We start from the raw sequence: 14,470 nt of genomic DNA, 5'->3' as shown, positions 1-14,470 counted from the left end.
ATGGTCATTTGTAGTATTACAGCTCAACGCGCACAAGCCCGGTGCCGTCGTTTCTTGCTGAATTAAATAAACGAATTAAACAAACCAAACAAAAAAAGAAAATTAATGACTCGTGTGAGAATTATTCTTAAGGTAAACACTTTATTCAAAAATAAATTACCATACATGTGTTTGTTAAAAAGTTGTGGACAGGCATTATCACTTCCGCCCCACTCAGCCAACCACATTTTCGAACGTCCTCGTCAAATTGGACAAACTTTTGACAGCAGCCACAAGACGACGGCAAATAACAGGTAAAACAAGCAAAATAAAAGAAAACCTCGACGTTCTAAGAAAATGTTTATAAACTTGAAATATCTAAATAAACATGCAGGCTGAACGTTTAACCCAAAAGATAAAATGGCGCTTGAGGTGATTGAATGAGGCTACCACGATTTTTTGCTAGCTCCTGAGAATTCGACGAGTGCGACAAGTTGGCGAAAATAAGTCACATTTATTACAGTTTAACTAATAATGGTGAAAACAAATGTAAATATAACGGAGTTTTTAATGTCATATAACCGGGAGTTGAGCAGCTAGCAAACACAAACTTATTTTCCTGGATTTACAGTGATTAAACTATGCATAGCAAAGCTATAAAACTTGGCTAATGCTACCTTAGTTTGAGCTAAGCAGAATGCTAACCATGTTATTATTTTCAAGAAAACAAATACGACTTGGGGACTCGCTAGTTTTAAACATGTTTGTTAGATTTAATCCTAACGAGTGGCACAAATGCTCAGGACTTTACTAAACAACTGGCCTAAAACTTTCAAGCTAACATTTTGAGAAAGCCAAATGTAATAAAAAGTCAAACAAGTGAGGAAATATAAGTCTAAGGAATTAAGACAAAAAGCTCATCTATTTTTCGTGCTAAAGTTAAACCCAATTAGCTGTCAATGGCAGCAAATGAATTTACTGGCTTTATTTTGTCAAAAATGTCAATCAGGGAACATATAAAAAAAATGTGATGACAGAAAAAATAAAAAAAGAATTCCCTCCATTAAACAAAATTCTACAGTTACCTTAACGCCATGCAGGATTGGACTACAAAACAAAAAGTGTTTAGCTCTAAATTTAAAACCATTTCTATTGATGACAGCATGAGTTCCAAACACATTTTTTCAACCGTACTCGCCCTCGTTTGATTTCCCGAAGTCGTTGCGCTTTCCCGACAACGCGTTTGCGTCCATTCTTGAGGGTGATCTTGATGAAAAAGAAGTATATATTGTTTTTTTTTTTTTGGCAAAAGGCCACTGCAAGCTTTGGTGTTGAGCTACTTTTCACAGTTCTAAGCACATGAAGGCCAGGTGATGATGAGGATGGTGATGATGGTAAGGGAGAAGGGAAGTGCTTTAGTGTGTCTTTAACTTGGCATTTTGTTGCTGCGTTGTAGTGGAGGAGGAGCCAACGCCACCACCACCGCCGCCACCGCCAGGTTCGTTCAGGCTGGCTTTGAGCGAGTTGAACAGAGTCTGCCGCACGTTGTCTTCCATGTAGTGTTCGCTGAGCGGCTTGAGAACCTGCACAACGGGAAAGTACAAGTGAGTGGAAATACCAACACATGCTGCAATCATATTTAAAATTGAAAAGAAAACAATAAATGGGTGAAAATATACACTGGAATGAGTTTAGAATTTTATGATTTTGGGGTTTGAAGGATGTACCTGCCTACTAATTTTTTGTCATGATCAAATTAAATAAATTTTTGGAGTATGATTTGATCGGATCCAGTAAAAAAATGGATATTGGAACAATATCAACAATGCAATCATCTTTAGAAATTTTGATCAAATTGGGAGTTATGCACTGATTACTTTTTTCAGCTGTAACGTATGCTAATATTGTACAAATACCAGTATTTACAAAATATATATTTTCATTTAAAGTCTCCACACGAATGACTACCTACTGACTTGAATGTAGAATTAACTCATGCCCAGGTACTATCACTATCAATGATCAAAAATATTTTTACAATACGTTAATAATGACAATGAAAGGGTAGAGGGTGTAAATTTAAAAGTAAAAAAAGTTGAACATGCGGAAAAAATATTCCCAAAGTAAAAATCCAACTGATAAGGCTTCCAAAATAAAGCACAAGACAGGAAGAAGACCAATAGCAACCGTGAGATCCTGTCGTGGGCGTGGCCACAGAATCCCCCACGCCCTCCTGGCACAACGTGAACAAACGGCTAAAAGCGTCGACGCGACAACACGTCTTAGCGACGCTTCCTTTGGCGGTAGTTGTTGTTGGGGGGCGAGAGCGCCGCCGCCACCGGGCCCAACGCCGGCGTTCCCAACGCCAGCAGGGCGGCGGGCCAGGCCGCGCCCCTCGTCATACGCTTGAAAACTTTGCCAAAAACCTGGAGGAAGAGGAGCAGTTACCCGCCTGGATCTTCCCTAAGAATGTCAAGAACCAACCGTGGGAGAAAACTGAGGCCAATGGGAGGAAGTTAACGGGGGGCGGGGCCAAAAAAAAAAAGATGTCAAGTCACAACAAAGAGGTCTGGCTGTCAAAACGTTCGGATGAAGACATTTTCCACCCGGAAAAAGGAATGTAAAAGGAAGCATTATCCAACTGACCTGTTCCCACAGGGTCTCGGCCACCAGGTCTATCGCCATCCCCACCTCGCGGTACTCGCCCGAGTACTTCACATACGCCCAGGTGCAGAGCGCCAGGAGCGCCAAGCCCACCGCCAAGTTAGCCAACGCCGCCAACGTGCTCAAACCCACAAAGCCGGTCACACCCGACGCCACGTAGGCGGCGAACATGACGGCGAAGAGCGTGGCGGGCGTTCGGGCGGCGTAGAAGATGTTCTTGCCGTCGTTGTGCTTGCAGAAGTTGCCAAAGGCCTCGTCTAGCTCCGCCTCCAGCCGGCTCTGGTAGCGCTGGCAGAACTCGTCGCCGCCCATCTTCTTCACCGAGCGGAAGTAGCGTACTGATGTTTCTCGGAACTCGTCGTGGCAGCGTTCCAGGTCGGCGGGGGCGATGTAGGGCTTGTCGCCGCCGCACACCTGCAAAAGTAGCCACTTTTAGCATTTTTACCCCTCAAAGAAGAAAGCTATTACCAAGTAAACCAATCCCAAAAAAAAGATAAATGAATGGCGACTTTTCTACTGAATATCTCTACCGTTAGCAACATGCTAACTGACCTGCTCCATGTTCTTGCTGTACATGTCTTTGGCTCCTGCTACAGCAGTCAGGTTGTTAGCTTCCGCTGTGGCCTACCAGATCAAGTCACCAACACATACATATTATTACTATCTTGATAACAATAACAACGTCAGAGTTTTGAAACCAGACTACACACCTGCAGCATAGACTTTGGATGAGGCAGCTCTTCGCCTTGATAGATCCGGATGTACGCCTAGAAGATGAATAAAAAGGTCCATATCTGCAACATATCCGATTTGACCCAGTTTTCCGGAATCCCGGACACAACAGCAAACCTTAAAGTATTCCACAAGATCTCGACACGTGACTTTGTTGCCACCAATCTCCTTCACCACCAGTCGTTCGGGCGCCAGGAGTAGAGGCACCAGCTGCGACAGTTCCCGTTTGAAATCCTCGTCGATTTCTGAAAATGGCCACGGTTCAGCCCCAGATTGGCGTATTCGGCGGACTCTTTCTCACCTTTCAAGCGTCCGTCAAAAGACGGATTGGTGGACACCTTGAGGCCCGGGTGTGGCATCAGGAAGCAGCCGATGTTGGAAAAGCACGAGTGGATGTGCTTGCGGACATTTTGCAGTTCCTCGTGTTGGTTCTGTTTCACCTGTAGGAAGTTACCGTTAGAAAAACGTATTTGTATGTGGGAGTGTTTTCTTAAAAGCCAAGCACTCACCTGAAGTCGCTTCTCCAAGAACGCCGTCCCTCCCTCCAGGCCATAATCGTGCTCGTAAGGGAAACTCCAATCCCGAATCAAGAACATGAGCGACTAGTCAAAATAGAAGCCAGTTAGCACAGTTATAGCTTTTGCTGTCAATCAAATGGGATGCCATGTCCTCATTCCAGTACCTGGAAAGGTTTTAGGTAGATCTCTTCCATCGCTAGTCGGCCATATTCTGTGAAAAGCTGAAGCGAAACAAAAAGGACCCATTAAAACCAACTGATGATAGATTTGAAAGAAGGTGATACCGACCTGAAGATGTTGCAGATCGTCTTCCTGAATGTTTTGCGACAGATTGTACACCTACCAAGCAATACAAGACATGAGTACCTTTGAGAGATGCACTATTACATGAAGGCTATTGGACATACCTGGACGGAACTCGTCATAGTACTGAGGGCAAAAACCGTGGCGCAATCCTTGATAGTGGATTGGCTGTCAAAGGCTCCCTGGGTGTCCACCAGGAGGACGGCCACCTTGAAGAACAGACGCTTAACAATCCGTGCAACACAATCCTGGGTACTCGACATGGCCTACCTGGCTGCCGTCCGGTTTATCCACCACGAAAACTTCACTCCAGACCTGAATCCCCGTGGTCTCCCGCTCGCAGCCTCCTCGCCACGTGAAACCAGTCAAGGGTTCCTCGTCCCCGCCAATCCATTGCTTGTTTTGCTGTTGGTCCACAGGAATGAAATGAGTAGATGTGGCACAACTAGTCAGGAATGGAAAATGAAAGCCAGCCTTGGCCTAACCTGATTGTACATGAATCGCAGCATAAAGTCCAGCAAGAAAGACTTTCCCTTGCGGAAGGCGCCGGCCACCGAGACCACCACCACGTCCAGGTCCCGCACGTGCTCCTGCAGCAGGATCCTCTCCAACGCAGCGGCGTCCAGTTGGAAACTATGCTCGTCCTCGTCGGCCAGCAAGATCTGCACGGGCCTTGCCTTGTCCTCGTCCTGACAAACAACAGCCATTAAAAGACCTGATTTATCCGGTCCGCATCCCTCCTCCCCAAGAAGCCAAACCTGCAGTTCCTGAACACCTTCATCGGGCGAGGGCGTGAGGCCCATGTCCGTGTCCATCTCCCCCGCGAGCAACTGGTCACAGAGGTCCTCTGGTCTATCGAGAGTGGATCTGGGACTGTGTATTATTAGTGGGACATCCTGGACGCCATCTTTTCAAAGAAAAACAAACAAAAAACTTGTTAGCATATGATGAACATTAGCCAAGATCTTGGTCAACCTCAAAAACAAACAAAAAATGGAAAAAAATAAACACAAGACAAAAACAGCGTTTGGAATCATTCCTAAACGAACAGAAACGCAACGGTTCTTCACTCAAATGAGTCGTATAAAGAGCCATTTCCAATATACTTAACCTTCTGAGCGTTTAAGTGCAGCATCCACTTACCGCTGTGGCAGGAAGTACTAGCGCTCATCCCGACTTTGTAAATAATTCAAAAGATTCCATCCTGATGTTTTAGCTGCCATTTGTTCATTATTCAAGAAGAAGAAGAGCCCGGGCTGGTGACGCTAACTCCCGATAACGCCGGCTTGTTCGCATTCATCTCAGGAGGGCAAACTAAAATTAGCCACCTTCCTCCTCCTCCTCCTCTACGTCGTTGGTTGAGCGAGCACAAGTTAACTGGCCCGCTTTTCCCAACTGGCACACTAAAAAAGGTCAGCGTGACTGGATGGGATGCTTTTGTCAGTCACGCATCACTTTCTTTGGCCATAGCGGGCAAAGTCGGAGTAGCTATCATCTTCCTAATCTTTTTCCCAATATGGCAAGTTTTTTAAAAAGGGGCCAAAAGCTACCTAGCAACAAATGACCCACTTGGATTTATCTTCACATTTGTAATCTCTTGTGTCGAAAACAAATGTTTTGCAGAATATCTACTGAATAAAAAGGATAATGTGGTGCTCTCGTTTCTAATTTTACTCAATAGAATTTTTATGAATTTTTGGTTTGATTAATTGTTACATATTGTTGATACCAAATTAAAAAAAGGACATTGCTAGTATCACATTACGCCTATTTTTTATGTAGAGTTCTCTAGAATAGTGCACACTTTGTTCTACAAACTATTACAATGACTAAACACGTGACATCGATTCCTCGGAAGCTTTTTGCGTCAACAACCTTTTCAACGGAAGTTTTTCAATGACCCATTACCTTCCTAGAAAAACACTCACAGCCATGATATAGCAGTTTTTCAGTGACTAATTGCTGTCAAATATTTTTAGAAAAATGAAGGAGCACTTCTATCAAGTATGACAATCCAATTAATGACATTGTTATTATGATTTAACTCCCTTTCCCTTACTAGGGTCATGTCAGAGTGTTAAGCAAGCCCCCTGTGTGCTAGTTAAATAGCCACATTCCAGCATTGTAATCCCACTTAGCACTAAAACCCGTTTCGACATATCACTGGTGATTACACCAGCAAGCCCATTTTTGAAAGTCAAATGCTGGTCATTAGCGTGCTAGTTTGCAATGCTAAACTATGATCAACCACCCCATTAGCATGTTTCATTGACAATAACAAGTTGAATCTATTTGAACTGGGAAGGGCTGCTATTAAATAAGCACCAGCAGCTATAGCAGGCTAATATTTGATATCTGAGTCATTACTGAGAGATTGCATCATTGAATTCCAGGCTAAATGATTCATTTCTATGCAGCTGTGAATTCCCCACCCCAGCAAAGCTTCTTCCTGTTTATATTCGGGTGCCCACCACTGACCAGACGAGAGAAGACAGCAATGTCACGCAAGCTATCGAGCGTGACCCATTTGGCTAAGCTTAACTTTTAAAAACAATGCCAACTCACATTTCGTGTACAAACTCGTAGATGGAGAAGGCAGAAATTGAATAAGAATGGGGGAAAGCTCCCATAAAACTCGATTCAGCTTTTTTAGGTTGAATGCGTCCTGGACTCGGCAACAAAAGAGTAACTTGTCCTGTCCCGGGGCCTCCCCCCCGTTTGGACATGAACGGGGCAAATGTCCAATTGTAGCTAGATGAGGAGGACAAAGTGCACAATAAGAGCAGCGGGCAAAATATTTGGATATTACTACACACATTTCACTGCGTGATAGGAAGGGCTTGCAATTTGAAACTTTGATTTTTAGTTAGAAAGATTTGGTTTGGTGTGCTTTATAAAATGATCATTTTTTTTGGGGGGACATGGACAGAGGTTCAAAGCAACAATTACAAAAGCGGTGTACAAATAATCAACACTAATCTGCAGGATGCGTGACAAAAGGTGCTAATCTAAAAATAGAGACTAAAGAATCCTCCAAGTGTCTTGTGGGAATTTTTGCTTAATTTCTCTGAATTTATTAGCCCAAAAAATTTATAAAAATCGTGATATCTTTTTGGCATTTTGCCCATCCCTCAGTAATTTGAAAACAGTACATAGTCATGCTAGCAGAAATGTATACCTCCATTTTTTTCTCTCTTGTTATGCTATTTTCCCTATTGTGAAATATGTATCTCTGCTCAATAATGGCTGGGGAAATATTGTCCCAGTAATGGATACAGTGGGCACACAGCAGCAAAACATTAAGATGGGTGAGCGCACTAAGAATAGGTTGGGTAAAAATATCAAGGTTATTAGTGGACGGATGGGCTTTGTCGGCTTGTTTTGACTACAAAATCCTTCAACAAGGGAGCTACAGATAGAGTGGGCGGCCATTGCATGATCGTTGATTTCGGGGTGAAAGTGGCAACAAAACGGTTGGGTGAAAGGAGACAGGTGTCCAAGCGTAATACGCTTGCTCGGATATCCCGATTCGACTCGTATTACACTGTTTTCACTTGCGGGAATGTTAGGATCTACAGTGGAAATTTACATTAGTGCTGTTAGGTGTTAGGTGTGCTCGCATGTTCTTGGTTGAGGTAGTGTTGTTGTTGTTATTTTTTTATTTATTTATTTTCCCTGGCAAAACAAGCTGCACGGGCTAGCGACTTGGAGACAAAAGATCAAGCCCAAAGAGCCTCTGTTTTGCTCCCGATTGCAATCGATGTCAGATCCGCGTACGGTGATTGCTTGTTTAAAGGAGAAAAAGACGCCACTTACCTCGATCGTTTCGTGTCCTTTTACAGTTGGGTTCGAAGTGAGTCCTGCTCCGCAACCCGCTCACCTCCGCCGCCATCTTGGCTCTGAGCTAACAGTCGGCTTTGACGTCACAGCGTTTGGGAAAATTTGAAGTTGGAGGACGGTGAGTATTAAAGCATTCATAAAAAAAATAAAAATTTAAAATATTATTGGATGTCCACCACTACACACATAACACGCTATTGAAAAATGTGCACGGTATTTGGATACATTATTTATTACAAAAAAATCTTAGGGTTAAATAATGAATAAATAGGGAGACAACGGTTCTCTTCTCAAACGGGCAGTACACTAAATTGGAATTTCCAAGCAGCCGAGCAGAAATGATCTGCGAACACACGTGATGCTCGATGTGACGGCACTGTGAACTAAAGTGAAGGGGCGTCGTCATTCGGAACACCGGGGCTATTCCATAAACCGCATATTATAGTCAATGGAGCGATTCCTTTGAAATAGCAATACATTTTGAATTTTTCAACTCAAGCCACGTGAATAAGATTAAGTATTCATAATTACTATTTATTCAAAAAGATTATTTTAACAATCTTACTAGTGGAGTAAATCGGCCAGTTTTTCCGTCCAGTTCTGTTGAGTCCTCTGGTGTAGTCCCGACGCAAGATGGCTGCCAGTTACCAACGCCATCAAAACCACAGTTTGACATCTATTCTCCTATATACGCCATTTATACCTGCACCTGTATTTTAATGAGTTGGGCTATCTCGTGAAAGTGCCCCATTGCTAACAGCCGAGCTAAGTTATTATCTTGCATCGTCATTTATATTATATAAAGATATTTTGTGCATAATGCATATTTGCATGTACTAGTCAATCGTCAAAAATCTCTATGAAAAAAGTACTGTACACGTTCAAAATTATACTCACTGCCAGCAACGTCAAGATCAACAACGTCGGATTCAAAATGGTAATTCATACCTGTCTTAAAAAAAAGAATAATAATGTTAATTATATCAAACATTCTGTAAACATATAATAATGAATAATAACACAGAAATTCATCCTTGGCGAGGCGTGGTGGTAATACGCATGCCTAGCCCTTTGGGGCCTACTTGTTTATATAGTTTAATGTTATATCACGAGTTTAATATTGTTTTTTCCTCCAGTATAACGAGTTTTAAATGAAATTTAACTTTCAGTACCTTCGTAGATGCAAAAGTTCTGCTGTTTGTGTTGTATGCTATTAGTAATACTAATACTATTCAACAAAAACATCCCCTGAATACCCGTGCCCCAATAGTAAGTATACTGGTCTTGCTTTTTAGCATGGATAAGACAGCAATATTTATTATATGGACTCCAGCTCACCCATGCATTTAATAATAACAAGCTATTACTATAAAATACACTGTTTGTTATCGTTTTGTATTTGAAAGATGTACATAGTTAATACTTGTTTTTTTCTATTACAGGATCCTTTGTCACATTTAAAATAACTTCTCAAGACCAGTGAACATAAACTACTCAGAAGACCACAAAAGAGGCTTCTAAGATGCTTACTCACTACTGTAAGTACCCCATTTTCTTCCGCTTTTGTCGGTCAGTTCATGTTTTGTGGGCTAGAAATGTTTTTTTTCCTAGTCAAAATGATGCTAAACGCTAAAGAGAGGCAAACGTCAACGTGACCTTGTGTGACAAAGTGACTTGTAGTGTTTGCCCAGCTGTTTACGGATACGTTGGAAAGACAATCTGCTCCAGGCAGAAATAGGAGGGTGGCATGCATGTCTTGGAGGACTTGTAATCCTTTCATAAGTCCATCTTGGCTCTAGGGTGACAGAGGAGATGGACCAATAATGACCATTGGCCATTTAAAGATGCACCAATATTTTCTGTCTTAAATAAGCTCTGGGCTCCTTTATTGATTGACCTAATTCAATTGATTTGAAGTCCTTTGTGTCTCGTACTTGACTTTCTAGTGGTTCTAAGTGAAATGTGCAGTGAAACAAATCAACAGTGAGTGTATTATTGACACAGCCAAGAGCAAAGCTAAAGACAAGTGGTGAACAAACACAGATAACTAGGCTGGCGGCAGCACGTCCTGAAATAACCTTACACCCACGTCGCTCCTTCTCAGATTTTGCTTCCGTGGTACGATGGGTCGAACCGGGTGACCGGGACATCTCATGCATACTCGTGTCCATCCGGGGGATTACTATTGACATTTAGTAATATGTGTGTGTGTTTTTGGGTTTACATTGAACAGTAAACAGTGCAGTCCGATGCTACTCCACCATTAAAGTTAAGGCTAATTTTAATTATAAATTAGAATTGCATTTAGACTCAACCTCACCACCATGTTGTGTGTGTTCATATGTATTATGACTTTGTTATGGCCTATTTTTTGCTACTTCCCTTTTTACACATCTGCTAGATTATCCAAATGATATTTTATTATTATCAATGACATAATTAAAATTTCAGGAATAAAACAACAACAAAAACTCATTGGATCAGCTACATCTAGTGATAAAACTGTATTATTCATTATTTGCTAGGTCTGCATTCATGGTTATTGTGCAGCATTTTCTCAACCACACGGTGGCAGCAAAGACAAGGATTTATGCTGTTTACATTCATAAACAAATTCGGCATTTTTCTGTAATTCCTATTACTGTTTTTAATGATAAGAGGCACAATACAAAATTAAACAAAACTTTTCGAAAAAAACGTTTAATGTTAATATAAAACTAACTGAAGTAGTACATTACAATGTTGTTATTTGTGGATGTAATTGAAACTTTATAGGTCATTCAATAATCACATTGAAACATCAATTTTCCAAACTCCTTGGCCTATCCCACATGACTTTTTTACTATCCCCTGAAATAAAAGAAGAAGTGCCATCGGATCGCACGGCATGCTGTTCTAATGACCCTAAAACAATAGCGGTCCCCCCCGTCTGGTGTTTTTGTCAGTCTCCGGCCTCCCGGTTAGCCCGAATGGAAGCTCCGAGGCGGGGCGGGGTCAGCTCACGGCAGTGGTCCGCGGGGGATCTCATCACTCTCCCCACACTTCTGCCGTCAGCGCTTTTTGTCCGCGTGGACATAGCCGAGTGGCCCGGCGCCGACTCCCAGGTAACTGGACTCCGTGCGGGGATGCTGGCACGGGATGAAAACCATGTGAACCCCAAAAACTATACAACACTCCAGTAGATGATTACCACGGCTTTTCAACAGTCTTTGGGGAAAGTTTCCCCTCAAGTATTGACAACGGCCACCGTCATCAGTATTTGAATTGATTTTAATACCCCATGTTGTATCACTTTGACATTTACAGTAATCCCTCAAATATCGAGGTTATTGTAGATCAGTGATAATTGAAAAATCGCAAAGTGGGGTCACCCCTATTATAACTTTTATAGTCCTAGTAGCAAAAGTAGCTTACAAGTTTAAGAGTGGATTTACACATTTTTATGAACTTAAAAAAAAGAAAAATAATTAATAACAGAATAAAGAGTGAATAATCGAGGGATTACTGTACTTTACAATGTTGTCGGTCTATGTTTCAGTTGTCGAGATCAGATTTGGGACTCAGCTTTGGAAGATTTTATTTTTGAAAATCTGAAAAAAAAGTTCTTATTTTGTGAGGAATGCTGTAGAATCTGGTTGTATTATTTTGTCCTTATCTTGGATCTCATTAGATGGCGCAGGTGTTGGCAAAATGTCTTTTTTCAAAGTTTATCACTCACTAGAGCAGCGTGTTACATTTTGCGTTTGGCGCCCTGCTGGGATTTTTGAATCTTGTTTTTGTCTGTTACTCTATAATTAGCCACACTTTTTAATTCTCATGCAACATTGAAATCACTTTATTTTTTTGGGGTGGGGGCAGTTTTTATTTTGTATTTTCCTCCCAAGTGAACGTGAATGTTGTTGGGTCCCGGCTCTTGTCGGCACTTTGACTTGTATTGTTTGCTCGGAGGCAGCTCTCCAAAAAGGCTGCGACCTTCTGTTTCTGCTTTGGCGGGCCAGCCTGCGTTTAGTGCCGTTGCCGTGGCAATTGCCGTCCATCAATCGGCCCTGGATGGCTTGTCAAGCAAGTGGGCAAAACGGAGGGGCGTGTTTGTTTGCGACTTGAGCTCATAGAGGAACAACCTTTCCAAGTTTGGACAGCTTTATACTTTGTCTCTAGAGTTTGTTGATTTAATACCATTTAAACTTAAAAAAAAAATATATATATATTTCTCCATCGCTGTTAATACATTAACCATGGACCGAGATATGATGTCATAAGTGTCATTTTTAATTGACATAAAATAATAAACACTATTTATACTGTATATTTCCGTAGTTAATACTATTTTTCTCATTTACAGTTAAATATTAGTATTGAATTTTCCTTATAATGTTCTCATTGTATTTCAACATTCACTTTAATATTTTTTTACAATAATGATCCTATTAGAATATAGTGGAACTTTTTCCTTGTTTTTTGTATTTTAAGTTTTTTTAAGGACGTTATAATATCCAAACGATATCAATATGCTACAAAATAGTCAGTGTTGACGAGCGGATGATTTTCCGTGTCATATTTTCCAAATGTGCGGCCAACGTGATGGTGTCTTTTCCCCTTCCCGTGTTTTATGCGCCATCAAAGCGGCTGAGCAAAGAGACATGAGCCTTAATTGTTGTGCTTTATCAAGGGGATAAAGGCGGGGCGGGCATCAATTGAGCACGCCATTATTGTGCTACAAAGTGTGACACACTGACGGGGAGGTAATTGGCAGGAGCGGGGGGGGGGGGGGGGGGGGGGGGGAGATCCGGGGGTCCCGGGGGCAGCGGTGGCGACGACAGGGGTTTTAGCATGAAAACCAAAATAGAAGACCCAAAGCATGCTACATTTCCATCAAAAAGTAGCATGTCCCCCATAGTATGAGTTGCACTTTTTTTGTACTCTGTTAGCATGTTAGCCAATTCTTTTGATTAATAAAAAATATTTATATATTTTTTGCAGTAATTCAGGTTGTGACGTCACAACCAGAATTACTGCAACAAAAAATGTTGCAGTCAGAACCAGGATTACTGCAAAAAAGAAAATTGAACGTAATTGTGATGTCACAACCAGAATTGTTTTGGGTGGAATACTAGCAAATGGTAAAATCTGGCTGATTTTTATGTTCAATAGACTTGAGTATTTGCCATGTGATCGCACTACAATGTTGCATCTGTTTATATTTTGTGACAGATGTTTATGTCTTTCTACTAAAGTTGTGTAGGCTAAAGTGTTTTTTTTTGGTGATAATGCAACATGTTAAACGTAGATTGTGCCGTTTGTTGTTCAGTGTCGCCAACAGACTTTGATTTCAACTCCACTTTCCTCTGACATAAATGATAACATAGCGCTACTTTTCTTAAATATCATTTGAAAAATACATTTGGTCCCATCTGCGCTCCAATAAATAAATGACTCCAATTTACCAAAATATGGTGGCTAACTTTGGCTTAGTATCTGCAAATACCACAATTAGCATTTTAAGAGTTGTGTAGGATTTAAATGTTTGCTCAGTTGAATAGCGCCGCGGCGGTGGCGGCGCAGCTTGCTAATGTCGCCTGCTAATGTTGGCCGTGGTCCATTACCTCTGAACTGATGGTTGCGCGTGCGACGCCGCCGCCACGTGACGGCCGTTAGAGCATCATTTCCAATCTGTGCTCCGCGCAGCACTTTTAATTAGCGCGTTTAGCTTTGATCAAGACTGAAAACACCGGGGAGGAGGGAGATCCGCTTTGGGAAGAAAACCTTGGGTGGATTCCAAAGGGGGACAAATTAACCAGGCGCTATGCTACGTTTCCAACTATATTCATTTGATTGTTTAACCCAAGTAAAAACAGAAATATAGACTTGTACTTAACTTATGAGCTGGATGAATGTCATGCTTAAAAATGTAAATATCTGCAGTGGCATATTTTTGCATGTTAAGATTGAGGAAAATTGTGTAGAATTTTTAGTGTTTTGTTTTACATGAATTTAAAAAAAAAAAACAAGTGTGATGGATTGGTTGGTTGGGATTTTTAGTGACTTTTAGGGCATTTTATCTTTGTTTGTTTCACTTGTGTTAATATAAATGTGAACATTATTGCTGTCAAGTGATTAATGCGGTCCATAGTTAATTTGTGAATATACTTTTTTTTTTTAAATGTTGAATTGTTATGTAGATATTGCACTATCCTTTTGCCTCAGAAGTATTTTTTTCCCTAGCAACCGAGCATTTATTGGCATCAGCATCCAATGTACATTAAGTAATCATGTTCCACTGTCATTAATGGCAATAGGTGTCCAATCCAATTTGACTGGGGGGTTGGCAGCGATTGAATGGAATTCAAAATGGATTGCATGTTTATCACCATCAATGCCAACAAATCAATTATTACTTTACAAGTACATTCATATCTAAAAAAAAAAAAAAAAAA

The 14,470-nt window shown here is 41.3% G+C and overlaps 2 protein-coding genes across 7 annotated transcripts in view; one reads left to right on the top strand and one right to left on the bottom strand.

The window, feature by feature from the left end:
- Window positions 1-121: 121 nt before the first annotated feature.
- Window positions 122-8,669, bottom strand: LOC144205710 (atlastin-2-like). 5 transcript variants are annotated; one of them, XM_077730266.1, is made up of 15 exons: window positions 8,602-8,669; window positions 8,013-8,111; window positions 4,955-5,103; window positions 4,682-4,885; window positions 4,467-4,601; window positions 4,301-4,405; window positions 4,182-4,232; window positions 4,058-4,114; window positions 3,885-3,977; window positions 3,677-3,815; window positions 3,493-3,620; window positions 3,354-3,410; window positions 3,196-3,267; window positions 2,626-3,057; window positions 122-1,562 (listed from the first exon to the last, which is right to left on the bottom strand). In XM_077730266.1, exons 2-15 carry the CDS (start codon window positions 8,086-8,088, stop codon window positions 1,395-1,397), a joined length of 1,866 nt encoding a protein of 621 aa, XP_077586392.1. In that variant the 5' UTR covers window positions 8,089-8,111; window positions 8,602-8,669; the 3' UTR covers window positions 122-1,394. The 5 variants fall into 5 exon arrangements, 4 of the variants coding, with proteins under 4 accessions (XP_077586392.1, XP_077586391.1, XP_077586394.1 ...); XR_013328175.1 differs by lacking the exon at window positions 8,602-8,669 and adding an exon at window positions 2,167-2,405 and having other exon boundaries at window positions 1,415-1,562; window positions 8,013-8,439; XM_077730265.1 differs by lacking the exon at window positions 8,602-8,669 and having other exon boundaries at window positions 8,013-8,433.
- The window catches only part of LOC144205713 (uncharacterized), a 46,063-nt gene continuing 39,250 nt past the window's right edge, over window positions 7,658-14,470 (top strand). Inside the window, exons 1-2 of one of the 2 annotated variants that reach the window (XM_077730273.1) lie at window positions 7,658-8,154; window positions 9,479-9,574. The gene's annotated coding sequence lies outside the window, so the exon portion shown is untranslated. Of the gene's footprint in view, window positions 8,155-8,732; window positions 8,974-9,478; window positions 9,575-14,470 lie in introns of those variants that run through there. The other variant, XM_077730272.1, reaches the window with a different exon arrangement.

Source organism: Stigmatopora nigra, chromosome 12, assembly GCF_051989575.1.
Source record: "Stigmatopora nigra isolate UIUO_SnigA chromosome 12, RoL_Snig_1.1, whole genome shotgun sequence".
Taxonomy (NCBI): domain Eukaryota; kingdom Metazoa; phylum Chordata; class Actinopteri; order Syngnathiformes; family Syngnathidae; genus Stigmatopora; species Stigmatopora nigra.
The sequence above is the reverse complement of the archived record's forward strand: the minus strand, read 5'-3'. Positions and strand labels throughout refer to the sequence as shown.

Excerpts from the sequence above, each read along its gene's own strand:
- LOC144205710 (XM_077730266.1), bottom strand. The coding sequence starts at position 8,088 with ATGGCGGCGGAGGTGAGCGGGTTGCGGAGCAGGACTCACTTCGAACCC. Across the intron at positions 5,104-8,012 it reads AAGGACACGAAACGATCGAG|ATGGCGTCCAGGATGTCCCA; the intron begins GTAAGTGGCGTC and ends TTCTTTGAAAAG. Across the intron at positions 4,602-4,681 it reads TGCGATTCATGTACAATCAG|CAAAACAAGCAATGGATTGG; the intron begins GTTAGGCCAAGG and ends GTGGACCAACAG.